The sequence below is a fragment of the Fusarium flagelliforme genome (genome assembly GCF_020744385.1).
Source record: "Fusarium flagelliforme strain FIESC 12 MPI-CAGE-AA-0113 chromosome Unknown B0J16scaffold_3, whole genome shotgun sequence".
Taxonomy (NCBI): Eukaryota; Fungi; Ascomycota; class Sordariomycetes; order Hypocreales; family Nectriaceae; genus Fusarium; species Fusarium flagelliforme.
Window position 1 is genome coordinate 1,068,927 of NW_025763505.1, and position 26,981 is coordinate 1,095,907.

Consider the following 26,981-nt stretch of genomic DNA (forward strand, 5'->3'; position numbering starts at 1 on the left):
AAAGCATGCATTGGAGGGGTCCCTGATCATGTACATAGTATTTGCACTCGGTACCTTGGCAGAGCTTGTCACCGAGAGCTTATCCAAGTATATCCACAACCATGGTTACATGAATCTCCAAGAATTTGATCAACAACTTCAGAATTCCAAGTCTAAACTTAGAACATCCAGGTATAGGCAGGACAACGACAGAATGTAACTCTGTCAACGCGCGTTTCCTGTGGGACATGGTCGTATCTGTCTCAGGACTCCCAAGAGAAGTGAGGGTCTCGCAGCTTGACAGGGTAAAGGTACGGAGTACGTACAGATACGTTACTTTCCCGCGTGGACCTCTTTGAGCTAAGCTACCTTAGCTAGCTGTGCAGCTTCAGCTATCCAAGACAAGGTCTATGCCACAATGGAACTGCGGCACGTCATTCCTCTCTATGATGGAGGGAGGGAGCTTGATCCACATGATGAAGCTTGAGCTAGCTAGAGTGAGAGCTTCATTCACATATTAAACTGAAGCTATGCCCTCTTCCATCCAGACCATTCTCATTCACACATCTCTCACCATCTCTTCACCAACTCACAAAACCAACTCACAATAATCAACATGTCTGACAGCTACGGAGGCAACGACAGCTACGTATGTTCACTCCCCTCCATGCATAGCCTATCATGAGGCTAACTATCCCACCAGGGCTCCAGCCGTCGCGACAACGACAACACTTACGGCTCCGGCAACAATGACTCTTATGGTTCAAGCCGCCGTGACAATGATAATGACAACTCATTCGGCTCCAGCCGACGTGATAATGACAATGACAACACCTATGGCTCGTCTGGCACTTCTGGTCTGAGCGGCGGCAATGACAGCTACGTAAGTTCATAAGACTATCTCACTGTTCAAGCATACTAACAACATCTAGGGCTCCTCTAACAGGAAGGACAACGATTCCTACGGCTCTAGCAACAACGATTCTTACGGATCTAGCCGCCGTGACAACGACAATGACAACACCTTTGGCTCCAGCAACACTGACTCTTACGGCTCCAGCCGTCGTGACAACGACAACGACAACACTTACGGCTCTAGCCGTAACGACAACACTTATGGCTCAACTGGCACTTCTGGCCTCAGTGGTGGCAGTGACAGCTATGTAAGCTAACCTTCCTATCTGATAGAACGTTCACAGCTAACAGCTTTACAGGGCTCCAGCCGCAAGGACAACGACAACACCTTTGGCTCCAGCAACACTGACTCTTACGGTTCTAGCCGCCGTGACAATGACAACGATAACTCTTATGGCTCCAGCCGACGTGACAACGACGACAACACTTACGGCTCCAGCAACACCGGCAGCGGCAGCTACGGATCCAGCCGCAAGGACAATGACACCTACGGCTCCAGCACCACCACTGGCAACACATACGGTTCCTCCACCTCGGACACCTACGGCTCTGGTCGCAACGACAACGACTCGTATGGCTCCGGCAACAAAGATTCTTACGGATCCAGCAACTACGACCGTGACGACGATAAGAAGAAGGGTGGTCTCATGGACAAGATCAAGGACAAGGTCGAGGAGAAGGTCAAGGGCCACAACAAGAACCGTGACAACGACAATGAGTACTGATTGTAATATGGGAATTGGGATCCTAGCGTATTAGTAACTGAGTGAGATGAGATATTCCTTGCTCTTGAATTGAATCTTCATTTGTTTTCATCTTTGCCGTCTAAAGTGACCCATGCGAGTTTCTGAGGATCTAACTTCATCTTCATATAACGAGGTATCACTTCACAAAGCGATGCGAATTGGGGGCCTTGCTGGTATGTTCGTGACAGTTCAAATCTCATTCTTATGCCGAATCTCATCTCAGGCATGAATGCTCTCATCCTGTTGACATTCTGTTCTATGCATATGCCAAATAAAATAGACAATCATTTCTCATCATATCCCCCAAGTCACTTCAGCTAAACCAACTTCTTATCGACCTTGATCAATATCGCTCCATTCGTAATACGCCCCTCACAGTCCATAAGATGCACAAAGCGGTATCCGTGGCCGAGCCGGTCAACTCTCATACAAGCCCAGGCCGCCATATCGTCCCTTCCGATCTCATCATCACGTACAGTAAAGCGCACCCATGACAGCTCGTCTACAACGTGTGGCACAGGAGGGAACTCGAGAGGCTCGCCAGCGAAATCAACAGTGTCACCACGTTGCGTATGTGTGCGAGCTTTGTACTCACCCTCGCGCTCGTGACCATCGTTGGGAATGGGACCGCCATGGTACTCGTCGGGGCCTTCAACGTGGAGCTCTACCTTGACATAGGGCTCGAAACCGCGGGAAGATTTGTCGCCGGGAGGAAGAGGGATATTCTGAGCGGCGAGGACAGTAATGGTGAGATGGAGGGTTTTGCGGGGAATGGTGTTGACAACTTCTTCGTCGTTGCGGTTGGGTCGATAGCCTGTATCAGGTTAGCAATATGCAATATGAGTGCAGACAAGATGATTCATACCTGGTGGCTTAAGGACATATCCTTCTGTACCCGCAAACAGGCCCTCGTTCAGCATCATGCCCTCATCCCACCTCTGCCAGTTAAGCGCAACAATCTGGATACCCTTTCTCCAGAAAACTGAAGGGTCCAAGTTCGAGGATCCTATTCGTAGGCCCCATGGATAAGTTCTCATGAGGAAGTGTCGGTTATGGTTAAAAAGCTCATCTGCTTGCTCCTCGTGCACATCAACGACCTTTTTCTCCGAAAGCGAGAAGATGTGTGTAGGCATACCAGCCTCAGGCTGCGACAAGGTCTTGAAAGATACACCACGACAATGGAAACCCATCCGGCTGAGTTCCTGTATAACCTTGGCCTTCTTTTTCTTAGGAGCATCGCCGGACTCAGAGCCTGGAGGTGGTGCTCGATCATCTTCCTCGCTTTCCGCTTGTGAAGAATCTGCATCAGGCGGCGCATACTTGACCTTGACGATGAGCTTACGACGCAGTTGGTCGGGGCTTGGAAGGGCATCTGGTTCGCTCTCGGGTTCAGGCACAAGGAGTCCCTCCCAGACTTCCTTCATAATGCGTACCATGGCGAGCTGCTGATCCGCATTGCAGTGGACCTCCAAGGAGACGATGACGGGCAGTTCGCTAACAACGAATGCACTGGCTCGAATAGCCTCACAGACAGCGCGGAAAGAGATCTCCTTGGTAAGAGTATAACCGTGGAGGACTCGGGGTTCGATTATAGCAGCTTCGGGTTCCTCTGTTACTTCAGGAGCGGCCTGCTGATGAGAGGCGGGGTCGGAAGCGGAAGTAGACTCATTCTTATCGCTTATGCTTGTCTTTTTCAACTTATCCTTCAGCTTTCCAAAGGTACTTCTCTTCTTCTTCTTGACGAGCTTCTTAACGCCTCTTTCCTCATCGCTGCTGGAAGGGCTGCTTGTGCCTTCTGGATCAGATTCATCTCCATCCCAGACGTCGATCTCAATGCATCGTCCACCGCGCAGTAGAGTTTCGGTGTAAGGCTTGGTAGAACTGTCGCTCGAGAGTTGGTTTCCAGTAAGGTATGTGTTATGACTGGAGCTGATGAAGTAAGAGGCAAGAGGATATGAGAGATCCTGAGGTTTGGGTGGGATTGTAGCAGCTGCATGAGAAGACGTCATCCAGGCCTGGAAGCCATTCAGATCAAGCGAGTCTCGGGCGAGGAGCTCCTCGACAGCGGGTGAAGATTCGTCTTTTTGTGTCTCTTTGATAAACGATGCAATCCTCTCCTTGCTCCAAGTGTTATCCGGTCGGTCTGCCAAAGACCCAAAGAGTTTGACAAGATGATTGCTGACGACTGGGTGAAGCTTAGAGATGGAGCGGGTTACTTCACTGGCACCTCCGCCAGCCTTGAGTTCCTCAGCCATGCTTGGTTGCTCTGTGATACTGTTTTTGCGATGTTTTTTTTTTCGGCTTTTGGTATTTGAAGAAGTTAAATAGCGGAGAGAGCGGAGAAACGAGAAGACGATCAAGCGACGGGATGTTGAATTCGTGAGGTTATTCGCTGTCGTTGCTGGCTCTTGCACTTGTGCAGCCCCTGCATGTTCTGGACCTCTACTAGAACCCCTACTAATCGCTGAAACAGGAGTTTAGGGAATAACAAACAGGTATTTTTGCTGATATACTTGATACAACCTCTACAAGACCTTAGTATTTACTTGAAATACCACCGACAATAGTGTTCTCTTCCCCTCTCATCTTGATCACATCGTTTCCCCTCATGTCCAAGCTCAAGCTCAAGACATAGAAGCTCACGACAGCTTCAGCGCTTGACCCGCTAAAAAGACCCTAGAACCCCTGAGCTTTAACCCCACTGACAACACAGCCTGGGCCTCCGTATGACGCGGTTCCAAATAAACATGCACTGTACCAGGTATACAGATGGCTTGGCAGACATATTCAGGCTCGCTTACTGCAGAGAATCTGTAATGACAAGAGTGATAAGTCACTGAAAATAGTGTGCGTACACAGACGCAAAGCATGCTATTTTTAGGTTACACCTGAACAAGGAACATTCTGCAAAGTAAACCTTATTTGATATCACGGTTCATGTCCACATCCATGGACTGGCCATATTATTGAAGAAATGGGCCATTTATGAGATATAAACACAAAAATACAGTTGGCTGGTCCATTTCGGGGGAGGACAGTATTAACAAAAGCAAGTAGTTATCGCCTATACAATCACTACCTCGCCCGACCTGTTCATCGTCTACTCTTCTCCGCCTTTCTCTCAACTCTTCTCTTGTCCAAAAACTCTTCCAGATCAACATGCACTCTTAAACCCTTTGAAGTCATAGTGTCAAAGATCCCCTTCAGCTCCAAAGAATCCATATCCCGGTTCAGTGTGAGGAAGGCCTCCATCATGACATCCTTCGACCAAGGGCAATGCCTCAGCGCTCTGAAGAGAATATCTTTGGCTTTTGGCCGTAGTTCTCTTTGTGAGCTGCAAAATTGAATGAACTTAATCCACAAAGTTGTGTTGAACTTGCAGACGTCGCTTGATACAGCATGCTCGAAAGCTGCTTTTGTTGTGTTGACGTTTCCACGTTCCATTTCGTGATGGATGGCGAATATACGACTGCTCAGACAGTCCTGTTCTAGGGTGAGAACAGTCTCATGTAGAAGAGTTCTTGTTTCGTCGATGATACGAAGGCCAGAGTCAGCCCATTCAAATAATGACAAGAACATAGTGTTCCTAGGGAAATACACCAGGAAGTGCTTTAGTTGCTCGAGGAGGTATGCACGACGGAAAGGCCTAGTGATGTCAGTAGATTCTTGACAATTCCAGAATGTAAGACTTACCCTCTGGTTGCGTGCCAATACAGTAACATTGACGCAAACTGCAGGATCTTCTCATGAGCCCGTGACGTATGGTAGTTTCGAGATTTGAGCTCGTGAGACACTTTGTTGACTGTGTCTATAGCAGCCGAAATGCTTCCTTGAGAGGTTGACATTGGTTCCGTGGACCCCTCAGCAGTCAAATAAGATAGCAGAACTAGACACTCGGAAAGGATTTCGGCATGGTCAATATTGCCCCCAGAGATCAAATCGTTCATGGTAGAAGTGAAGATCTGGTGGGCTTTGAGAATATGCGTTGGCGATATATCAAGATCCTCAGCAGACTTGCGCAGGACCTCATCCACGGAAGAGCAAAGTCTTCGAATAGCTGAGGCTTTGTTGTTTTCTTCAAGTCCCATCCAAGCCCATGTTCTCCAAAGAGCAAAAGCGTCTTCTGCAGAGTTCTATAAAGGGGAGTTAGTAATTTGATTAGTTCACGTGTGGAGGAGACTATATACTAACCGATGCAAGCTCGGTCGAAGACGACACCACCTTTTGAGCAACTTCACGATTGCCATTCGCGTACTCGGCAAGCGCGTATGCTTTATATAGGCCAAGATTGGTCGGGTATCGTTTCAGCAAAGCTTTTGCTGTCTTTTTGATAACGGAACGATCTTGCACTGCACATAAAGCTAGATGATATGTAGCCAAACCTGGTAAGTTCGCATTGTGAACCAAGTGTTTTGTTGCACTGGCCAGGAATCCAAGCTCGATATCGTTCTCCCTCGTCTTCGAAGGTAAATAAGAGAACCAGTCTTGCTTCGAGAAGAGAAGTTCAGGGGATCCATAAACACAGAGAGGCTTCTGGTCAAAAGCAGGAGGTTTCCTCTGTATTTCTGTCGGATCCTCATCTCCTGAAGGCGGTAGAGGAGGATTAAACTCCAACTTTGAGGTAGGGCGAGCCAAGAATTGATCATGGTACGCCTCTTCCGTCCATCTGTCAGACCAAAAGGTAGGGGGAACTCCAAAGAAGATCAAGAAAGCATCGAGCAACTGCTCCTGCACGGCTGGCAGAACATGCCTGGGTAACATGAAAAGCAATGGTTCTATGTCGGAGAACATGACCACTCTGAAAGGATCATCCTCTGTCCCCTCATCCATAGTCCTTGCCGGTACCCTTGCTTTCTCGGCTTGGAAGCTTTCTAAGCTCGCCCAACGCTTGTAGTCATCCCTGGACTGATACTCAGGCTGCTTGTTATCTGGCAGAGGCTCAGGGGCATCGCCCATCCCATCATCTTCCACAAACTTTGCCCAACCTTGAGCTTCTGGTTCTCCTATTCTAGGAACCTCGCTCTCCCAAAAGTCACGAAGCGACTCAAGGGCTGCATCCTGTTCTTCCAGCTGTGGAGGTCGAAAGAAGTTGAGCTCCATGAAAGCTTGCCATGCTGCGACAGCAAGTTCCTTGTACCCAGAGTCATGTATAAACCTCGTCAGTCTGAGGAAGATATAAATAGCTTCTCTGAAACTCTCATGCTCGTCATTCGATTGCGATCGGGATATAACGTGGCGGAGTCGATCAAGATGCATTTGTTTGACAGTATCAAACTGGAAGACGGAAATGTTGGACATGTCAAAATCAAGATGAGTTTTCCACAATGTGAAACTTTTGTCTTCGTCTTCACGCAAGTCATTCCACTTTTTGGCTGCTGCTTTGCTGTTCCATACCTTGACTCCCTCACGCATCAGTGGAACCAGCACCCTGATACGATCTTCAGGTTTGGTAACATTGGACAAAGCCGATTCGAGCATATGGAGTTTAATCTCAGCGAAACTATGCACCTCTGCTTCTAGTGCCTTACGGTCAACGTCCTCTCCAGCTCTCAGCAGAGCATCCTGGTGATTTGCCAGCTCAAGCCATGCATCTATGTCATCTGGCTGATTTTTCACCCGTCTTGAAAGCTGAATCGACTTCCACTTCAGGGGGTTATTCTGATCAAGGCCGACATGCTCTGCAGGCGCATCGCTTTCAGACTCCAAGTCGCTATCGTCGTATTGGCGCGGCTTTGCTTTACCCTCTATTGAGCGATAAGACGGCTGTTCCTCATCATCTGAAGATTCGGATGACCCATGGTCATGTTTTCGCTTTTTCGATGAGCCGACTGCCAGAAAGTCACTTTCTTCTTCGTCCTGCGCAGAACTCTCCTGCAATTTGACTCTTAATGGGGTTGACCTTATGCGCCATGTTTTTGAGCGTAGTCCGTCCTTGTCTTTGAAGGCATACGAGCCCTCGCCAGGCATTCGTAGGCTGAACTGATCTCTGGGTCCATCGCGATGAATCACAAGGCGACCTCGTGTACCAAGAACCCTACCATAGCCATCACGATAGTAAGCGGGTACCTGAGAACGATCAAGATTCCCATATCGAATGATTAGTGGGTCGCCTTTAGTATCGATAACATACAGACGCGATGCGCCATCATTGCTGTCGCGTGGAAGTTTAGTAAGCGGGCGATGTTCTAACTTTTCTGAATGACTAGAGCGCCGCGAGCTTTCTCGGTGCCGGTGATGAGATTCTGTGCGATGTCTCTTGGAGTGATGATGGTCGCGATGGGAGTCTGAGTGGTGATGGCTTCTTTTCCTTCGTGAGTCGCGGTCTCGTTCTTTAGGTGAATCTTTGTGGCTAGAGCATTCCTTTGCACTGTGATCCTTGTCCTTGGGCTTAAACGAGGAAAATTTGGGTGCTTTCAATTCGGAACTCTCGGGTTTCGACTTGAATGATGAAAACTTGGGTACTGTAAGCTTGGTATCTTCATCCTTATTGGACATTGTGCTGATTATGATGCTGAGTGAAGAGGGCTTTTCTCATCGACAAGGTATCATGATTGAGATCCCAGGCGAGTTTGAGGAGCTTTCTTTCGATTATGAAATGCGACTGTGTGATAAATTGAAGATGGATCACTGGAAAACCGTGACATAGAGATCGTGTAAGTTGAGATCAGATACCTACCTAGAAAAGGGAAAGAAGCTCCAGCCTCAATCCACAGCCACATATAAGAGTGTACAGTGTGTATCTATCCAGTCCCACTGTCCTATTCCATCAGTATGTACTTCTCCAAAAGGCTGCCACTAAGACCACATCAAGACAAATCAAGCGCATCCTATTTCTATTAAGATCGTATTTCTTTTACTCACAAGATATTGGAGCAGCCATCACGAGAGGCCCCCAAGATGATGTGTGAGAGACCTGGGATCCATCACCCTGCAATCCGAAGTCCAATCGCATAGACAAGTCGATCTCGAATAGGCTACAAGTTTGGTCCTCAGCGTCAGCACTTGACCCAGAGAAGTCGGTAAGCCAGGGGCAGTAGCACACCATCCATTGATTTTATATGCCACCTAACCGCACAATCTTTCCGTTCTCATCTACTCGCTTTTTGCAATGCGAGAAGCGACACATTATGGGGTTGAAATAAGACGCCTCTGTAAGCTAGCGGGTGTCAGACCATATAAATTGCTGTCGCACTGTGGGTCCACCTAAGCTTCGGGGACCTGGCTCTAATTTTGTGGAGGGGGAAAGGGACGCTGTAAATTGCTGGTCTGCATCTTTAAAACTCCCAGCTCTGCCCCTCTACCAATACATATTTGGTCCTCCTTTTCTCACCATGGACCTCTCCTCGAGAACAATCGCTACTTACACTGCTATTTCCATCGCGACTCTCATTCTTAGTCGTGTCATCATGGGTTTCTTCAGTAGCAACAAGTTCCCCGTTGAGGGCAAGGTATGCTTCTCTTAAGCTCCTCATGAGACGTCTCATGATGCATGTCTACACAACAGTATAGCTGACGATTCCTCCAGACGGTTCTTATTACCGGTGCTTCCGAAGGATTGGGTCTCAGCGCAGCTACTCAACTCTCTGGCAAGGGTGCAAACGTCGTTCTTGTCTCTCGTAGCGAGAGCAAACTCGAAGCTGCTCTCTACACCGTCAAGGTTCGCTGCTCTTACCACGTCTTCCGGTACATTGATGCTAATTTGATTACTCCAGGCCGCAGCTAAGAACCCCGAAACACAACGCTTCCATTACATCGCCGCCGATGTCTCCAAGGAATCCTATGCCAAGCCTCTCCTCGACCAAGTCATCGCCTGGAACAATGGGAACGCTCCTGATATCGTCTGGACATGCGCCGGGCTGTCCTTCCCCGAATTGTTTGTCGACATGGAGATGAAGTCAATGCGAAACCATATGGACGTCAACTACTGGGGCACAGCTGAGATGGCACACGCTATCATGCGCGAGTGGCTCGACGTCGCCAAGCCTGTTGAGAAGGAGGCCAAGCATCTCATCATGACTGGAAGCGTTTGCGCTTCCTACTCTCCTCCCGGATACACACCGTACACCCCCTCCAAGTATGCCATGCGAGGTCTGGCAGAGTGCATTCAGCAAGAAGTACTTCTTTACCCCCAAAACGTCAAAGTCCACCTACTCTTGCCTGGTACCATTCTTTCGCCCGGCAACGTCCGCGAAAACGAGATCAAACCTGAGATCACGAAGATCATTGAAAAGGACGACCCTAAGCAAACACCCGAGGAGGTCGCTGCTTTGTCCATCAGGGGTCTTGAGGCTGGACAGCATAACATCACTGTCAACTTCCTTGGCAATCTCCTGAAGTGGGCATCCTTCGGCGGTAGCCCCAAGAACAGTTTTGTTGATATTCTTGGTGCATTCCTTGCTACATTTGTCTGGATCTTTGCTCGCCCTATCTTGGATTCACAGATCAGGAGCCACGGCAAGAAGCACGGTCACCCCAGCCTGTACAAGAAGACTCGGGATGCTTGATAATGTGTAGTCATCTTGTGCTAGTTGGAAGTAATTGTATGAGATACCCAATGTAATAATAAAAAATAATCAAGCCTGCTACCCTTTTCCAATGACTTTTTATGTGGTATCTATATATGTCTATAATCTTCAACTATACGCCACTCCATTTACCAAACTTGGTGTATCTCTTGAACATTTCCTTCAGAATGGCACGTCCACTCTTATCCATGGCGTCGTTCAGAATCTTGCGCACCTCGGGAGGTGTAATGTCAAAAATGGAGTTCATCGCCGGCTCAAGAGCGTCGTTTACTCGGCGGGGCACGTCAGCTTCAAGCTGTAGCTTGACGTACTGCATCATAATCAGGTACATGTGCCTTCCAGCCGATCGCTTCGCCGCATCTGTGGCCGAGTCCAGAGCGCTTTGGTGCTGAGATCGAGACACCGCGCCAGCAGTTGGCTCACAAATGAGAGTAATAAGACGAGCGTAAAGATGGGCCTTGGACTCTTGTAGGGTCTGTCCCAAGGTATCAGTAGCGCTGTGGTTAATAATTAGGTTGCGGAGGAGAGCCTGCATCGTTGACAATAGCAGGTGATGGTGACCCTCAAGCCTGAGGCGGTGCTTCTTGATGATAATTTCTAAAAGCCCACATAGCGATGAGTACGGGACTCTCTCGTTAGGCAACTCCTCGTCAAGTGGCTGAGTGGAAAGGCTCAGGTCGGAAACAGTGTTAAGAACAAGCTCAATGTTCCACTGGGTCATGGATTGAGGCTTCTTCTCCAACAAAGCACGAAGAATTCGACACACACGAGTGGATACGGATTGGCTCTTTAGTGTCAAGAGTGTTGAGGTGAGTTCGCTGTGAGCAGTGGCTAGGTCATAGCTAGATCCCTCAGCTTGGAGGTCGGGAGATGCTACAATTTGTTAGTTAACAGAACTTGATAAACTTTCGGTTGGCTTACCTAGAAGTTGGTCTACAACGGTATGAATAGCTGATGCTTGACCATCTGTACTTGAACCTTGCACAAACGCTTGAACGAGTTCCCTCAAATAACCCATCTTTGCGGAGGTGTCCATCGACTTTATGATTGAAACAACATTGCTTTTGAAATAGGGTTCGCGAAGTTTCTGAGGGACTTGGCTAAGGCTGTAGAATGTCGTTGGTCGAGGTTCCTCGAGGAGTGGTGTGAAGAATGTTCTGAGGAACGTTTCCACCTTCCATCCTCTCAGATCTCCCGATTCCATAGCCGCGTGGCTTCGCTTCTCAGCCTTTCGCACATCTGATTGCTTGAGCTTGGTAGCTCCTGCGATGCTCTCCAAAGACTCAGCAGCGTCAACTGCTGCGAATAATCGAAGGTCGGCAATAACATTGTGGCTCTCAAATGCCTTCTTCTCTGTCAGGAAGTACCCAGTCGCAGCAATCACGCACTTTCCAAGTGCATCCTTTGCAGCTCCTGGCAGTGAGCTTAACTCAGGATGGCTGGAACAGTTTGTTGACTTGGAAACTTCGGTGATCAACGCCTTCAATAATGTCAGGCGGAAAGGTGACAAATCTCCGGCGTCTTCACAGTCGGAAATGAAGCTACGGCTTTCATTCAGATACTTGATACTTCGCTCGTCCACATGCTCTGTCATCTGTCGAATCGTAGCCGCTGCCATGGCATAGTAGGCGTCGATAAGATCGGTCAAACTGCCGTCTTGTGTTGGTGTTGAGCTCGACAGATCTGACATAGCATCCGCAACTTCAGCGAGATGCGAGAATTGCATGCCATCATAGAATGTTGCCCGGCTCATGAGTTTAGTTGACAATGTGAGTATATATCTCCAGCCCTCGATAGACACACGCTTTGTTGTTTTTGCCCTGTGTGCATGGAGCAGTGTCATGATACGCTCTCGTTGAGGTCGACTGAAGGCATCTGTATGAGCACTGCTCAAACTTCGGATCCAGGTTTGGCTACCTTCTGCAGGCCAACGCTTCTCTTTTCCATCCTCTTCCAACGAGTTGATTAGGCGGTCGATTAGATTACCAGCAACTTTGACACTGTTCATGCTGTTCTCATTTTCGAGTAGGCAGGCCCAGATATCTCTTAGTTGAGCAGCTTGGCTACTGGGTAGGGACAACGCATTCTCCAAGGCTTGGGGAAGAGTCGCCTTTGTGCCATAAACGAAACGAGTGAGCCGAGTGCAGCCTTGCAGGAACCAAGCTAGGTAATGCTCCGCAGCTGCCTCTTCGAGGAAAGCTGGCGCAGAGCTCTGCTGTAAAAACAAAGACAAATCCATGCCCTTCAAAGACTTTGAAGAGAGAAGTTCTGACGATAGTCGGGTGGTAAAAGCATCCACCAGACCTGCAGGTTCGGCGATATGGGCGCCATCGGGGCTCATTGAAATCCAAGCCTGGCAGCAACACTTGAATGCCTCATATGTCTCCCTAGACTCAACAGGGGACTCGGACAAGATCTTGGTCAGTTGCCCTTGCACTGCAGACCAAATCTCAGATCTTGATTCGGCTGTGACCCAGGAGATGGTTTTTGACACAACTCCCCACTTCAAGGCAGTCAAAGCAGACGATGATTTCTTCACGTCGCTAACCAAGTCAAAGAGCTTACCGCCAACGGCATCCACGTAAGTTTCGCTTTTAATGCCTTGGGCAATGGAGTCTAGGAAAAGGCATAGAGCTCTGGCGTGCAACTTCTCGTTCTTAACCCATTCCAGGACGTCAAGCAGCTGCTGTGGCGACATCTCCTTTTCGATCAAAATCTCGAATGAATCATGACCTTGTTGCACCTGGCCGACCTGAAGCCATGGTGAGGTAATCTTGCTCTTCTGCTTCTCGACCTTGCACAACTGCTGAAACCAAAGCTTCAGGAAATCTCCAAACACTCGCCCAGTTCGGAAAACTTCCGCAATAGCCTTGATGATCTTCGAAACTGACTCATGGTCGTTCTGGGTAAGTTCTTGCGAGGTGCTTCGTTCGCAGACGGTCTCTAACAAACGCGCGCCTTCCTCGGATCGCTGAAGGAATATATCAGGATCACAGCTGGCGACTACCGCGACCAAGCGCCAGTTTGTGCTCTCTTCCTGTAGAGCATACTCTCGACAGATAGAGCGCAGATCATCCGTGTCAATCGCCATCGACTTCTCGGCTGCCCGCTCAAGGACAACTTGCACAAGCCGATCCCGATCTTTACGGTCCCTAAGTGAGCTTTCCACAGCCTTGAAAATCTGCTTTGTCCAGTCGATATTCCCTTTCCGTAGCCTTCCTTCGCCAAGCGCATCTACTACGCTCGATGCCAAAAAGTACAGTGCAGGAGCTGCCACATCAAGATTATTGCTAGCAGCCTGAAGTGCTTTTGTGATAGGTTCCAAATCTTGTCGGTTGATAAATGCGGCTCGGGCAGGGAGTATCAGATTGCGATGCATAAGCTTTTCCAGGTCGATCGTCCACTTCGTTCGCAAGGATTCGCGCACAGCTGTTGTTTGCGATCCTGAGATTCCTTCCAACTTGTCGAGGATAGACGTAGCCGGGGAAAATAACTGCGTGGCAACTTCCATCATATCGTCGCTCCCTTGGAGGTGTAAATCCCAGATGGATGTTATCGTCTCGATCCATGTCTCGCGGCCCTCCTGCTCATCACCACTGGCAAGCGCAACATCGCACAGCCTCAGTGAAAGTGAGGTTAACGACGCAGCGTCAGTCGCAGAGGTACAGAAAAGCGATCGAATATGCTCGGCACCGATCTTGTCGTGAGATGATTGCGTCGCGGAGGAATCGAGGCGGTCCAAGAGTGTCTTCAAGGCACTAAATAGGGCGTCGCCAGCAATTAAGCATCCTTCGGTGTCCCTAAGAGCGTCCAGGTTGAAACTTTTTGTCGTCGATCTCTTCCTCTTCGAAGGTGTAGATGATGTATCTGTAGTTGGCTGGGAAATATCCTTCAATGTTTGTTGCAAAACAACAATGAACCGTCGGTCAGCAAGTGATTTGGCGAGTGAGAATAAAGGAATGCGCTGGAAGACGCATTCGAGAATTGTCCAGGTCAAGGGCCATCGTCGCAAAGTTTCGGCATCTTTCGACGAGCCGTTCATCGACTTTAGCAGCCATCGCAAACTGCTTTCCTCGGCAGCATGGAATTGACCATCTGCAGACACAGTCAAATGCCTCCATAGCTTTTCAAGATTCTTTCCATCCTCTCCAGGACCGCTTTGGTCAAGGCCTCTCACAGTCTTAATCAGGTCCATCTTTTCCTGTAGCACGTGTAAGCATATCCGCGATTGCGCAAGAGAAAGAGAAAGAAAACTTACAAGAGTAGAAGAGTTCTCTTGTGACGGACTATCCGCCATATCCACATCCATGGCGGCCATTTAACGAAAGAATGATTAATAAAAGTGTTTGAAAAGAAAGCTATAGCAAACCTCAATCTTTGAATGCGCCCCGCGACTTTTCCAGCGTCCAGCCAAAATTTCCTAAATTCTGCCGCCACGCTAAACCTCTGCCGGCTCCCCGCTCTCACCGCCCACAAGCCGCTCTTGCGTCCCGACTTGTTCCATATTCAAGCTTGACATCACGTCCATTGATACAGCTCCTAGTAGCTCCAGATTTCGCTTGTCACGCCCGATTGCACGACTCAAGTATGTCAATTACACTCTTTCAACCAACCTTTGGCCATTGAAACTAACAGAATGATGTCAAAGGTCAAGATGGCCGATTCCACTGTTGCCCGCCCTCCTCCCAGCGCCATTTCCAGGCCGCTCAGCGAGTCGCTTCTCAATGAAAAGGTAATCATAAACCTCGAATGATTAGCAGTCTATACATAAATTTACGGTGCTAATTAATTCTAGTGGGACCGCTGCCTTTCCAACCTCCTCGTCAAGTCGTCTCTCGGTCTCGGTTTCGGTGTCGTTTTCTCTGTCCTTCTGTTCAAGCGAAGAGCATGGCCCGCCTTTGTCGGTGTTGGCTTCGGTGCCGGCCGTGCCTACGAGGAGTGCAACTTTAGCCTGAAGCAGGCTGCGCGAGACTTGAAGAAGCAGTCCGCTTAAAGGAACTGCGAATTGGGCGTCGACTAAGCAACGAGGTTTATTTGTACTAGGAACAAGCACGCCAGCAGCATATGGCGGCGTGTTAAAAAGTGGCACAGGGAGCTTTGCCGCGGGCTTCAGGGAAAGCCAATGTCAGAATAGGACGTTTTTCTTCAGATTCAATAGAGGTATCATGTACAACAAAGCGTCATTCCTAATCTCCTTCGCCGGTCTCCATTCCAACCAGGCCAATAAACTACGGCAAGGGGGTATCCCACTGTTGGACTTGGTCGTATCTCGTTGTATTCCCCGTTGGACGAATCAGTCTTCTCTGTGTCCCAGTGTCATCCTCTTCCCTACCTGTCGCTGACAATGGAGAATCCAAGTAGTCGTAACAGCTCTCATAATCTTTAACTAATTCTGAGCTAGTCGAGGGGAAACTGCTCAGTAACTGGTCGATGCTCAGTCTTCGTGTTCCATCTGTGTCTGTATTTCCTGGTCGGCTTCTCGAGGGGATCTTCAGCAAGGATAGGTTGCGTCTGAGATTGACCAACTCTAATCGGAGCTCCTCAGCCAAAGAATGGCTTCGTCTTCGAACACTCTTGATGAAAGAAGCTTCATTGTCACGGTATGCTCCGTCGCTTTGATCTGTTGGGTTGGGCGCAGTCCAGGGAGTCTGCCGTTGTGCGTTCTCGGTGTCCCGAGCTCCTCGTGGAATTCTGAAGCTGACACCCAATAGGATGAAGATTGCGAGAAGCACGACGAGTACAAACACCACAATTGCGATGAGTATGATCTCCAATCTGGCCGAGTCTAGAGACCGGGTACTGTCGGTCATGTTTCTTTGTGCTATAGTTTGAAGTTGCGCAGGAGTGGCTACACGGCAGGCGATCCAGCTGGAGGCCGTACCGATTTCTTCGGACCTGGCTACTCTCGAGAGATACGTTATAGGGTCGGGAGATTCTATTCGTTTTGGGTCTGCCAAGTGATACAAAGGAATGCCGGTGTGAGTGACGGACAGCAGGCGAGGGGCATGGGCGAGGTAGGTATTTGTCTAGGTCAACAAGGACAGGAGTGAATAGGTAGGTAACTTTGCTGGTGTCTTTTTTTTTCATTATAAAAGATATCCAGTCTGGTGGAACGAAGTCTCGGTATAGATCGGCTCGTTGTCAACTCCAAATAAGGTCGTTTTAGGGTCGGCAAGTAGCAGTTGCAGTCGTACCTACCTCCTAAGCGACGACTATCCTCGGAAGTTACGATACCTGAATAAGGTAGGCGCGTACAAGAGAACACACAGCAGGACGCGGTAGCTCCTTCTTAATTGGTGCTGCATCAACAAAACACAAGAACCTTACAGTAAAATTTCGTCTTGTGAGGTTTCTGCCGGTCCAAGACCAAGTTTCTCGCTTTTCAAGGGAGATCTCTAGGTGCCAGGTGGGTCGAAGAAAAGTCAAGACTTACCTACCTAGTTAAAGATGTCATAAAGATTAGGATAGTCTATCATAAGCTTTAGTACCTAAGCATATCTAAATCATTTTGTTAATAGGCTTCTGTGTTCTGGTTATTTTTCGGACCTCCTGGGCGCCTATAGTGGTCAGTAACCTACATGCATCTGCGTTTTCTTGCCTACAGTCTAATTACGTATTGAATTCTGATCTACAGATGAACTACTTTGTTCGAATCACTCATAGTTCGTTATCACTCAATCGTTCGATTCACCTTTACGCCAGTGTTACCACCCTCGTGTACTCAACATCCGCAGCTTCACTTCTTGCTTTGGCTCTGTCGCCACAGTATCATATTTACTTCACATTTATCGGCATATTTGGCATTTTCTCTCTTCTCTCGTTGCTTCTGATACCGTTGGGAGACAACAGGGCATGTTGAGGGCTTCGTGAAAGCCCTACAACGGCACATCGCGTGGTTATCGTTAGGCATGGTGCACACGAGAAACCTGGCTTGAAAGTAACGGTACCGTGTAAATTTCTAATGTCTAAAGCAAACAAATCTCGAAAAAGGACGACTTAGGCCACCGCCCAATTTTTAAACTGTTTCCACCGCAGCACCCTTTTCTGATCCATATTGCTCCCCTGGGGTACATTCTTTATCAGGACTTCGGCATCGCTCCTCAATATTGTGCACAGAGGCATGCTTCTCCATGCACATCGAAGGGGTCGGAAATTAGTGTCCCGAAGCTATGGATTTGTGTTAGTCGAACACCTACTGGGGACACAAGAGTTCTGCAGAAGGAACACTGTTACTGCAGCGAGACCCTGGCACAGCGGAGGATGTCTAACGACACGAATATCGCAGGCCAATGGCCGATGAACTGCAGCGACATATTCATTGAGAGAATATAGTGGTCTTGACTCACTGGGGTCTATAGGCCAGGTCGGGGGCTTCGGCTTGGGCTTGTCCTGGGAAAGGTTGATACCAGCAGCGGGATTGTTCGAGGCAGTCATTGTCACTTTGACGTTTGCTTCTTGGGCCGAGTGTTGAACTTGAGTTCAAGGAGATTGAGCTTCTTAATAGTGAAGGTAAGAACAAGTTGGGTTGGATCGGGCTGCTTTGTTTTGATGCTCCAGGAACTAAATTCACCTAACTGGACAGGACGAGTCCCTCCTCTTATACTCGACAATTGTTGGACAAAACTTTCATTGATAAAGTCAGAACCGCCATAGATTTGCGCAAGCAGTTCATTCTCGAATCTTTCATGTCGAGACAACGTGACGCCACAGGCTGTGCGAAGGCTCGGAGCAACTTTCGTGTTGCTCAGGGTTGTTCCTAACCATATTGTCGTCAGCTTCTCAGCCTGGCTGAACATATTGAATGCAGCTTACCGTGTACCTAACGGTATGAAAGATGAAATTAGGAAGTCCGTGCTGTAAGTTGATAAGGTCATTGCCTGATATGGCAATATCAACGTTGAACAACCCCCAGTTCAGCCATCCAACATCTTCTTGTGTCTCTACTGACGTGAGGTGTAGGACAGTTGAGCTTCACACTACTTGCAGTGGAACGTTTTATATCCAGTAATAAACTCGAATGTCTCTCTTCGTCAATTGAATCTCGTGTTCGAAGACCACCATCGGCTTAGCACCGAGGCGGACCTGAATTAGAACGACTCAATCTCATTTGGAATTGAAGCATGTGCGAATACTGGTGTCATCATTCATGATTTGTTCAACCACGGTTCATTCTTTCACTACGTCAATAAGGCCGATGGTTGCTCAAACCATGCAGGTCGGTGACAAAGGGATACATATCCCGAGCCAAGGATTGACTGTTTAGGGTCGAGTTCATGAGAAAGAAACAGCCATCTGCTAGGGAGTACAAGAGGTAACCCGAGTCTTAATATGGACCATAATCATGGCAAGGCTTCTAAGATCCATTGGGTCCCAGTGGGCTGGGCCGGCATGAAGTGACTGGAAGTCCAGGCACAACTGACGGAAAGGTACAGCCGTTGAGCTCCCGCCTGTTTACAATCCCGTAATTGATATTCACGCTGGGCCACTCGGCAGGTTGCCTTGAGTTATGGTCTCAATTTGGCGCTTGCTAAGTGAAGAACAGATGCATCGAAGTACTGCATCAAGTGGTCAATGCTAAAAGCAGCGAAGCACTGGGGACACAGAAGACTGCTAGTGCAGTATGAAATAGCTCCAGTCGAGCCAGCCCCTGAGAGTCCGCAGGATCTGGACACACCATAGTTACAATACACGGCGGCTCCTAGTGCGATAATAGTACGGTGCAGTGTCAAGGTAGAGACAGGCAGACAATTAGATGGAGCATTGGCATATCGGAACTCCTGCCGGGTCGGCGAGACAATTAAGCATGTCTCTCGACGCAAGTGTTACAGCAGAAGATGACCCTGTCAGTCTTGCACTGAATATGACCGACTCCGAGTGAAATACATCGAGGCCGGTTGATTTTATCGTGCGTAAAAAGTGTAAAGAGAAGAGAAAAGAAAAAGTCGAAGCTATCCACAGCTGGCTTCTGTTTGAGGTACGTTGTGGCACGTGACTTGTGGATCCTATGTTCCCTGCCACCAACCTCTTTAAAAACTCTACCTCTCATCAGTCTCTGCTCATCTTTCAAACCCAAACACCAAACAAAAACAGATCACACAACAACGCCTCTCTTCCTCGGCTCCTGCCTCTCCCGACAGGCAACTTTTGCCATCTTACGAGGGTCACATCCCCGGCTTCTTTTCCTCCATCTTACTTCTTCTCCGCTTCCAACGGCAACGCCGATGCAGCTCAACTCTGTTGTGCTCTCTGCTCTGTTCAGAATTCGGACTTGGACAAGCATGCAGTCCTCCCCAATCTTGGAAAGCTGTTAAACGCCATGATGACGGAGACACATTCACATTCTTGTGACAAAATAAACAGTGTCTTGCAGCGTTTGACGGCTTGAAAGAGGCTGCGGTTGAGGTTGCACGCTTTGTCTCAGTTCAAGCAGTGCCGTTCTTTGCTATCCTTGACATGATTTCTTGCAACTTACCTGAACCTACTACAGCTATTATCTTGTCTGTTTCTCTACAAAGTCCGCTGTAAGCGGCACCCACGAAATGCCTACACTCTGCGCTTTCAATGCACATGTGTGTCAACTATTTTTTTATCGTTCGAGTGGGAGATTAAAACCACGGTCTAGACAACCGACCCGCTCCACCCTGATACCATAGACGCAGTGTGGCATCAGGACTAAAATCGGGCAAACATATCTACAGTAGAATAATTCTTTTGAACGTGAATGAATGTCTTGAATCTGCACAGACGTGCTGATGACGAATGGGAGGCTATGACTCAATTACCGTGTCTGGCCCTGTTCTTGTTTGGTTTTCACCAGCCTAAACCCTGCACTGTTACTATCGTCGTTGCACAAATGTCTCGCCCGCTATCGACCAATATTGCTCGCAAAATCATGTCATGTTGATGCTACAATATGAGAGCATGTTTATGAGACCGCCTTGTTCCTCAGACGTGGCATTGCATCGTTTCATTCAGCCTCATATGCTGCCTGCGTACTCCCTTCCCTTCTCTGTCATATATCGTTCAAATACAAAGGTTCAAAAACCTGCTCTGTGGAAGGGTATTCTCTTAAAGACCGGCCGTTATACTAAGACATGCCTCGCATACGCCATGTTATCCAAGAAAGCCGTTAAACAGACATACATTCCGCCCTTCTTCAACAGATGTCTCGGACAAATAGTGTTTCAACCACTGTCTCCAAATATGGCTCTGTCGTCTTGGAACGACATAAGGAACCTCGCCACGAGGCGTCCGGTGTACAATGTCTGAGGATTCATTGGGAAAGGATGACTCGCGTTGTTGTTGAGCCAGTCGTTGGCTGCTAGAAATTGCAACTCTTGCCCTATGTGAGACAGAAGGTGTCAGCGTTTGTAATCGTTCCAGAACAATACGGATACCTGTCAGCCCGTTTGTGAGTAGTCAGGTCGTACGTACAACTTTCGCCAAACAATAATTCTCTCAGTTGAGCCGAGAACTTGATCGCCGGTCCATCCAGCTCTCCTTGTTCAGCAAAGCTGTTGTCCAGCAAGGGGTTAAAGCCTTTCGTGTTGGCCTCCTTACTGTGTGTCTGGTAAATCTGGTGGAACTGGTAGGCGAACTGCTTGAAGGGCATGTTCTCAACCTCGGCGCAGGTATTCAGCGCGAGGCTTCTCTCGTACTCGGGTCTTGCGCTCTTCCTCATGTTGATCTCGTTTTGGGAGATCACAAAGATGTCAGCTGCCGTTTCAACCGCCTCCATGAAGAGGCAGAGAACAAGGAAGGCGGCGGTGCATGGCGCCCATTCGCGCCGAGACTTTGGTTTGAGTGACTTGGAGAAGAGGTCAAATAGTTGTGTCATTTCGCGCTGCATCAGCTCGTCTACAATTGACTTGATCTGTCGTGCGAGGACTCGAGGAGTAACATATTTGTCACCCTGGTCGATCATGCCACTCGATCGAAGGACATCAGCAGTCTGTTGAGTTAGGCAGAGCTGCCTTGTCATGATGTAGTGCATGCAGTAAATGGACAAAGCACGCTTGACCATAAGGGACTGCGGCATGACTATCAGCTCGGCTAATGATGCGAGTTATCGGGTTTCACTCACCTCGGTCTCGTCAGCATACTGCTTGACGATCCTCAGTACCTTCTGGGGCAAACATGTACTTTGGAAGTTGTCCGTGACCTGATCGACAAAGTATGGTTCCGCGAGAAGGTCCTGGATGTACCTCTTGGTTCGTTTCTTCAGAGTGTCCCTCTCAGCTGTGTTGTCGAGCTCAACACCGATGTTGGCTGCTCGGTTGCTCTTCAGCTCGACTCTGTTCCCCCCTACATTCTGAAGCTGCCAATGGCTTCTGACCTCATCAGTCTTGGGTGTGAAAAACTTTGCCTGTATTGCCAGGACAGTGTTGAACAGTGGACCTGAGAATAGCTCAATAGAGCAAACTTGCTCAATTCCCTGAACATGAAACCCAGCAATGTTCTCCGAGAAAAACTTGGTCATCTGGTCTTTAGCCAAGTGTCCGCGAATATACTCGGGAAATAAGATCCCCAGGAAGTCGTTGAATCGCCAACAAACAATCTGTGGCACTTGGACTATGATCTTCTTACAGTTCTTGCAAGGTCGTTCGAGGTCGCATTTGACCTTGCGACTATGGCAGCAGAAACATGCGCCGTGTCTTCGAACCTGCAAAGCATTCTCCTTGGTAGCATCCGCCAAAGGTCCCTTACGTCCTCGCTGACTTGTTCGGTTCATAGCCTCGAAGCACTCGAAAGGATTAGGACGACCGGCGTGAGCTGAGATAGAGTTAGGAGTCACGATGACAAACTTGCCAGACTGCTCTGTTTTCTTCGCCTTCTTTTCAACCTTTCCAGCCTTGACCTTACGGATCGGTATCGACGTCGGCGACTTGCTCCCACTGGGGCTCGCTTTTGAGCTGGGGAACGAGGTCTGGGAGTAGTTGCTCGCAGGTGACGGTGAGTTGTTGAAGTCATCCATGATGAAGACACTCTCGCTACCTCTTGTATGCGTGTGATTCCAAGGTGGAACATTAGGATCTGATTGCATGGGCTGTTGAATGTTAAAGTTCATCTGGGGCATTTGAACCTGACCGTTCGCGTCCATCGAGAACATATCGGCCCCGAAGTTTTGCATGAGTGTCATGTCTGTAGCAGTATCAGCACCCTGCGCTGAAGGAGAGGCCTTCCCCCGCTTCTTCAGCATACCATTCAAGCCCTGAGGTTGGAATTGATTTGTGTTTTGCTGTGAGAAAAGGTACTGTTGGGGCGTTAGGAACCCCTGTGGTTGTCCATATCCTCCATCTGTCGTCGTTGCGAACATGTCCGAGTTGGCATTGTCTGAAGGTGCTTGAAAATTTGCATTAGTTGCGAAGAAGGTCGCTTGATCCATGTCGCCTAGTAGTAAGGGGGAAGCTGCTGATGTCGGAGGAGTGTCTCCAGGCATGAATTGTGAAGACCGGTTGTTTGTAGAGGCATATGGTGGAGGAGTGTTGCCAGCAGCATAGGAAGGGGAGGTGTTGCTTGGCATAAAGGGTGACGGCGTCCCATGGACATTTCCAACCATAGTAAAGCTTCCTAGGCTCCCACTAGCAGGATCGGAGAGAAAACTAATGGACGATGGCCCAGAGTTGGTTGCTGTGTAGTCGATGTATTGCCATGATTCGTCGTCGGGGATAGAGTCGAAATCGTAGGGAGATGATGAGGTTGGTGATGGACGAGAGTGTATAGACGCCATCTCGATGCTCTTTGATGTGTTTCTTGGTATATAATGCTTGATCTCGAATACTTATTATATATCGATCCCAAGATCTTATAGACAAGTAGGTTTTAAGTTAGGCTAAGATGAGAATAGCCTGGTCCAGATGATGAATTCGAGCGCTCATATGGTAAGCTTATGTCGGTGATTAAGAGGCCAGTATAGAAATTTGCTGTTTATAAGACTGATGATGTCGTGCTGTGATCTTTGTCGTTAATAAGAGGGTATTCGCAAGTTAGTCCCCGCGTATTCTTTGGTGTTGTAGTCGCAAGGTTTCAGTCCAGTCTCGCCACAGCATCACTCCTCAGCGCAGGAAGAACGACGACATATAAATAACTCAACGAAAGTGCACTTTCACATGAGTCCAGATTGAAATGAATATGAGAAGGGAAAGTAAGAAAAGCTGTCGCTTGCTTCACTTCCTCCTTCGGTCAACATTCATGGACGTCTTGACGCTAACCCAAACGGCGACCGAAAACTTGGTACTTTGCTTTGTATACTATATTGCACCGAATGTCAAGTACCACGAAAGTGCAGGGTAAGCCAATCACAGCCACATATTAAGCACATGCTCACTGACGCTATTCCTCTCTGAGTACTATGTCGAGTAACACAATTATGTGATTTCTATTCAATTGCCATGAATAGTCTTCTCATAAAAGTGCATATTTACAGCCTGATTTCTTATCAAGGATGTCAGGTGCTCGGTCGACTAAGCTATAGTAGAGGCTCGAGCTGTCATTGGCATCGCACAGCATAAACCGTAGCATTATCGATCTGTATCAGTAGGTATCCGATTGGTGTACGATTTCATGCATCACAGCATGAGGGAGGGCCTCAAGCCTTGAAAGACTTAATTCCATATTATGAGTTGCCTTGCAGCCCGATATACCTATTGTTGGCCTCACGTAATCTTATGATTTACCTGAATCGCGGGTAGTAGATCTGAAAAATACCTATCTCTTTGATCACGATGATGATCTACCCTACGGTTTGAACTTTAAGGCAAACACATACAATAAATACTTGACGGAGTTACCGGCTGGGCCACCTATTGGCTGTTCTGTAGTGGAACTTTGAGCATCATATGCCATATACTATTCATCCTATTTGCTCATAGCTATCGGCAACACTCCGCAGCCGGCCTTCATGATATTGAGGGTTGGGCGTCCACCTGGTATCAGCCAGTCTCGGAATCAACATCCTTGTCCAAATCATAACCGTGACCGGAACCTAGGTCTAATATGTGCCCAATGGTCACCGATCATCACAGTGGTGAGATGCTTGCTCCCGAAAGATCATCATCACGGCTTTCATCCCAAAACTGTAATCCTTGCCAAGCCGTCCGACCGATGCCCAACTCGCACCATCACTCTCGTACCCAATTCCACTAACAGAAAGAAGCAGGTGAAATAACCAGCATAGCATGAGTATGCCATAGGCTCTTTGATTCAACGTCTTAACTAAAACATACAGCGAATGCGTCGTTACCAATACTGTATTGGGGTGCTGTCCGGATCCAGTGATAAAATCATAACAATAAACATGTGCTATACACGAAAGCACGAAACATGACTCGTCAATACTTGAAACATCAAACCAAAACAATTCTTGCCGCACAATAACTCCAACACGCTTTAGACGGAAGCCTCCTAACCAGAAATGATGGCTGCTGAGAAGGAGTGGCGTACGCCTGGCACGCCAATCCTCTAGACTCAGGAGAACCTCTGCCCATATATGATAAACATTATCGCTCACAATGTCAAATTGTGCTTGTGGTCCCCATCCTTTGCTCGGGCCACGTCCCTGTTTCTGATCTGTGCCGTTGTCGTCACCGGCAGGTCATGTCTCCTGTTGTAGGAGAGCATATAAACGTATATCATTAGAGTCGCTCGAGACTCGTGGTCAAGCTCGATTCTTAAGCTCGGTACCGCGTGGCGGCACGATCCTGGATCTGCTTGTCTGTAGAAACGTATAGTCGGTCTAGGTAGTCCATAGCCGAGGCATCCTTCAAGATCTTGGCCACCTGAATACCGGCCGAGATCAGCTGAAGAATGTTGCGGTCGTCCTTGAGAGGGCGACTTTGGTGCTTCGCAGCATGTCGCATCTCAAGGGAATTCTCCAGGATCGTAACGAACTGCTTGATCTGTCCATTGTAAAGAACTCGCGCTGGGATGCGTCGCTTCGTCGCTAGTCGCTTGAGAAGATAAACCCACTCGGTCCATTCTCGATCCTGTGGTCGCTCAACAGGTCGCATGTCCTGAGTCAAAGGAATCGGAAACTGGTACTTGGCCACAAAGTCATAAGCGCATTGCGAAAGTCGGTCATTGACCTGGCTTAAGACATTGTCCTGCTCCTGAACATGAAGGTTCGTAGGCAAGTGAGGAAGCTCTCGTTCCTGCATAGCAATAACATCCGGGGGCGGTCGCTGCAGGAACTGATGAGGACCGTCGAATTCGTCACGGTTCGATGGTCGTCTTTGTGAGCGACCTTTGCCAGTGGACTTTGTCTTTCCTCCTGGGGCAGCACTGTTCATACCATTTTCCAGAGAGTAGTCAGAAAGGTTGGGCGATGCGATGATGTCGTCCACCGAGTCAGTAGGCGAGTATCGATCATGGTTCTCCCAAGACTGAGAGGTCGGTGCCTTGTACGAGCCATGCCCAACAGGCTTGCCATAAGATCCTGATGGAGGACGGGCACCGAAGGAAGGAGCAGCGGGATAGGCCGACTCAGCGCGTGACATGTGACCATTGGTACCGATAGGCAGACCGCCAGCTAAGTTATAGTTGCTGGCCGAGTAGTTGACACTTGAATTGGCCGATGTTACTAAGGATTCCGAGCTGGTGTTGTTCCGATAATCACCATACCTTTGTGATGAGTAAAAGCCATTGTCGAAGCCTCCATGTGCCGAAGGATCAGTGAAGGAACTGCCGGTGAGTTAGTCAACCGCACTTATCTCGAGTGTAGAGGAGGGAAGCTCAAACTTACTTGCGAGTTGGGTTCCAAGGGCTGTTGGACATTGTGGTCTTGTAAGCATGGTCTTGCTGTGCCATACTGTACTGGCTCATCATTGTGAAAACGGAACCGCGGGGTGTTAATTTTGGTCAGACTTGACGAGACTTGCGGCTGATAAAGAAAGAATCCACAGGCGAAAAGAAGCAGCAAAGGGTCCACGCCTTGGGTTCCAGTTAAAAAAACGAGACTAAACCGACGGACAGCTTGTACAATATGGGTCCTTGGGCAGTGATCCTGGGTTTTTCCAAAAGGCTGGCTGGCTCCAAATGTCTTCTCCAGGGCATCCACGGTGACTAGGGTTTCCTGAGATGGCGATGAAATTGCCTGGGTCCTTCTGCTGGCGGTTGTAGGCGGTGTGACCTGTGGTCTGTGGTCCAGGCAGATGGATCTATCTGCAAAGGCCAACTCAACTCCTGCTGGATTGGATAAAAAACTGCGCGGGCAATAGTGAAGCACTAAAATAGTAGTGCGATATCCTTGGGGGGCGCTTCTCAACGAACCAGTTGAAGGTAAAACTGGTGGTGAGCGGATCTGAACTGACACAGACAGACAGATAGATAAGACTGGACTATGGAGGAGATCTGGAAGATTGAAGCTCGGAATGAGGGACGATTTATGTTCGTCCGTGAGGCTGCAAGGGAAAAGGGACGGGTACGCATGTCATGAGCGAAACCCTGGCCTGGCCTGGCTGTTGATGATGGCGATGGGATGGGAAAAAACGATGCCCCATTCACTAGCACGACTTTAGTACCGTAGCGGAGTTGACAGGGACCAGGCGGGAAGCAAGTGATGGCCCAAATGTCTTTTCTGGCAAGATTTGCAAAAGAAATTCGCCCCAGAATCCCTAGAATTAATGTCAGGAGGGTGTCACTTCTTTCCGGGAGCTGCGATAGTCCCAATAACGGCGGTATGCATGGTAGGGTAGGGACTGTACTGTACTCTGTGCTGTGCTGTGCTGTACAGATAGGTACAGTAGCGTGTGCAGGTACTGCGCTGTACAGTGGAGGGCAGTACTTGACCGGCAGTGCAGTTGAGTAACTTAACGTACTG

At 48.6% G+C, this 26,981-nt stretch overlaps 9 protein-coding genes across 9 annotated transcripts; 3 read left to right on the plus strand and 6 right to left on the minus strand.

Annotated features, from left to right (window-relative positions):
* Positions 1–480: 480 nt before the first annotated feature.
* B0J16DRAFT_336966 (uncharacterized protein) lies at positions 481–1,709 on the plus strand. The gene is made up of 4 exons (XM_046127298.1): positions 481–628; positions 683–862; positions 912–1,142; positions 1,194–1,709. Exons 1-4 carry the CDS (start codon positions 596–598, stop codon positions 1,617–1,619), a joined length of 870 nt encoding a protein of 289 aa, XP_045984271.1. The 5' UTR covers positions 481–595; the 3' UTR covers positions 1,620–1,709.
* A 60-nt stretch (positions 1,710–1,769) lies between these two features.
* B0J16DRAFT_370325 (PLC-like phosphodiesterase) lies at positions 1,770–4,000 on the minus strand. The gene is made up of 2 exons (XM_046130358.1): positions 2,506–4,000; positions 1,770–2,454 (listed from the first exon to the last, which is right to left on the minus strand). Exons 1-2 carry the CDS (start codon positions 3,893–3,895, stop codon positions 1,958–1,960), a joined length of 1,887 nt encoding a protein of 628 aa, XP_045984272.1. The 5' UTR covers positions 3,896–4,000; the 3' UTR covers positions 1,770–1,957.
* A 451-nt stretch (positions 4,001–4,451) lies between these two features.
* B0J16DRAFT_92039 (NRDE-2, necessary for RNA interference-domain-containing protein) lies at positions 4,452–8,294 on the minus strand. The gene is made up of 3 exons (XM_046134687.1): positions 5,832–8,294; positions 5,334–5,773; positions 4,452–5,286 (listed from the first exon to the last, which is right to left on the minus strand). The coding sequence occupies exons 1-3, from the start codon at positions 8,133–8,135 to the stop codon at positions 4,734–4,736; spliced, it is 3,297 nt and encodes a 1,098-aa protein (XP_045984273.1). The 5' UTR covers positions 8,136–8,294; the 3' UTR covers positions 4,452–4,733.
* Positions 8,295–8,612: 318 nt separating this feature from the next.
* On the plus strand, positions 8,613–10,211 carry B0J16DRAFT_92042 (uncharacterized protein). Its single transcript, XM_046134688.1, has 3 exons — positions 8,613–9,088; positions 9,166–9,297; positions 9,353–10,211. The coding sequence occupies exons 1-3, from the start codon at positions 8,972–8,974 to the stop codon at positions 10,142–10,144; spliced, it is 1,041 nt and encodes a 346-aa protein (XP_045984274.1). The 5' UTR covers positions 8,613–8,971; the 3' UTR covers positions 10,145–10,211.
* An 8-nt stretch (positions 10,212–10,219) lies between these two features.
* B0J16DRAFT_284168 (Urb2/Npa2 family-domain-containing protein) lies at positions 10,220–14,489 on the minus strand. The gene is made up of 3 exons (XM_046124011.1): positions 14,424–14,489; positions 11,087–14,366; positions 10,220–11,038 (listed from the first exon to the last, which is right to left on the minus strand). Exons 1-3 carry the CDS (start codon positions 14,481–14,483, stop codon positions 10,278–10,280), a joined length of 4,101 nt encoding a protein of 1,366 aa, XP_045984275.1. The 5' UTR covers positions 14,484–14,489; the 3' UTR covers positions 10,220–10,277.
* A 133-nt stretch (positions 14,490–14,622) lies between these two features.
* Positions 14,623–15,383, plus strand: B0J16DRAFT_336971 (uncharacterized protein). Its single transcript, XM_046127299.1, has 3 exons — positions 14,623–14,750; positions 14,814–14,897; positions 14,961–15,383. The coding sequence occupies exons 2-3, from the start codon at positions 14,820–14,822 to the stop codon at positions 15,156–15,158; spliced, it is 276 nt and encodes a 91-aa protein (XP_045984276.1). The 5' UTR covers positions 14,623–14,750; positions 14,814–14,819; the 3' UTR covers positions 15,159–15,383.
* Positions 15,384–15,393: 10 nt separating this feature from the next.
* Positions 15,394–17,599, minus strand: B0J16DRAFT_318030 (uncharacterized protein; the record flags this gene model as incomplete). The annotated part of the gene is made up of 6 exons (XM_046125414.1): positions 15,394–16,115; positions 16,364–16,399; positions 16,599–16,602; positions 16,744–16,763; positions 17,362–17,466; positions 17,512–17,599. 6 exons carry the CDS (start codon positions 17,597–17,599, stop codon positions 15,394–15,396), a joined length of 975 nt encoding a protein of 324 aa, XP_045984277.1.
* A 2,750-nt stretch (positions 17,600–20,349) lies between these two features.
* On the minus strand, positions 20,350–22,895 carry B0J16DRAFT_265169 (uncharacterized protein; the record flags this gene model as incomplete). The annotated part of the gene is made up of 3 exons (XM_046123384.1): positions 20,350–20,507; positions 20,600–21,194; positions 21,249–22,895. 3 exons carry the CDS (start codon positions 22,893–22,895, stop codon positions 20,350–20,352), a joined length of 2,400 nt encoding a protein of 799 aa, XP_045984278.1.
* A 1,939-nt stretch (positions 22,896–24,834) lies between these two features.
* B0J16DRAFT_382249 (uncharacterized protein) lies at positions 24,835–25,987 on the minus strand (the record flags this gene model as incomplete). Its single annotated transcript, XM_046131223.1, has 2 exons — positions 24,835–25,843; positions 25,905–25,987. The coding sequence occupies 2 exons, from the start codon at positions 25,985–25,987 to the stop codon at positions 24,835–24,837; spliced, it is 1,092 nt and encodes a 363-aa protein (XP_045984279.1).
* Between the last annotated feature and the right edge of the window lie 994 nt (positions 25,988–26,981).

What these genes read in the sequence shown, in the direction of transcription:
- B0J16DRAFT_336966 (XM_046127298.1), top strand. Translation starts at nt 596, where the DNA reads ATGTCTGACAGCTACGGAGGCAACGACAGCTAC. An exon ending in ACGGAGGCAACGACAGCTAC is followed by an intron (nt 629 to 682) that starts GTATGTTCACTC and finishes CTATCCCACCAG; the next exon opens with GGCTCCAGCCGTCGCGACAA. An exon ending in GTGGTGGCAGTGACAGCTAT is followed by an intron (nt 1,143 to 1,193) that starts GTAAGCTAACCT and finishes ACAGCTTTACAG; the next exon opens with GGCTCCAGCCGCAAGGACAA.
- B0J16DRAFT_370325 (XM_046130358.1), bottom strand. Translation starts at nt 3,895, where the DNA reads ATGGCTGAGGAACTCAAGGCTGGCGGAGGTGCCAGTGAAGTAACCCGC. An exon ending in ATATGTCCTTAAGCCACCAG is followed by an intron (nt 2,455 to 2,505) that starts GTATGAATCATC and finishes AACCTGATACAG; the next exon opens with GCTATCGACCCAACCGCAAC.
- B0J16DRAFT_92039 (XM_046134687.1), bottom strand. Translation starts at nt 8,135, where the DNA reads ATGTCCAATAAGGATGAAGATACCAAGCTTACAGTACCCAAGTTTTCA. An exon ending in CTTCGACCGAGCTTGCATCG is followed by an intron (nt 5,774 to 5,831) that starts GTTAGTATATAG and finishes TCCCCTTTATAG; the next exon opens with AACTCTGCAGAAGACGCTTT. An exon ending in TATTGGCACGCAACCAGAGG is followed by an intron (nt 5,287 to 5,333) that starts GTAAGTCTTACA and finishes TGACATCACTAG; the next exon opens with GCCTTTCCGTCGTGCATACC.
- B0J16DRAFT_92042 (XM_046134688.1), top strand. Translation starts at nt 8,972, where the DNA reads ATGGACCTCTCCTCGAGAACAATCGCTACTTACACTGCTATTTCCATC. An exon ending in AGTTCCCCGTTGAGGGCAAG is followed by an intron (nt 9,089 to 9,165) that starts GTATGCTTCTCT and finishes CGATTCCTCCAG; the next exon opens with ACGGTTCTTATTACCGGTGC. An exon ending in CTGCTCTCTACACCGTCAAG is followed by an intron (nt 9,298 to 9,352) that starts GTTCGCTGCTCT and finishes TGATTACTCCAG; the next exon opens with GCCGCAGCTAAGAACCCCGA.
- B0J16DRAFT_284168 (XM_046124011.1), bottom strand. Translation starts at nt 14,483, where the DNA reads ATGGCCGCCATGGATGTGGATATGGCGGATAGTCCGTCACAAGAGAAC. An exon ending in AAGAGAACTCTTCTACTCTT is followed by an intron (nt 14,367 to 14,423) that starts GTAAGTTTTCTT and finishes CACGTGCTACAG; the next exon opens with GAAAAGATGGACCTGATTAA. An exon ending in CGTTGTAGACCAACTTCTAG is followed by an intron (nt 11,039 to 11,086) that starts GTAAGCCAACCG and finishes AACAAATTGTAG; the next exon opens with CATCTCCCGACCTCCAAGCT.
- B0J16DRAFT_336971 (XM_046127299.1), top strand. Translation starts at nt 14,820, where the DNA reads ATGGCCGATTCCACTGTTGCCCGCCCTCCTCCCAGCGCCATTTCCAGG. An exon ending in AGTCGCTTCTCAATGAAAAG is followed by an intron (nt 14,898 to 14,960) that starts GTAATCATAAAC and finishes AATTAATTCTAG; the next exon opens with TGGGACCGCTGCCTTTCCAA.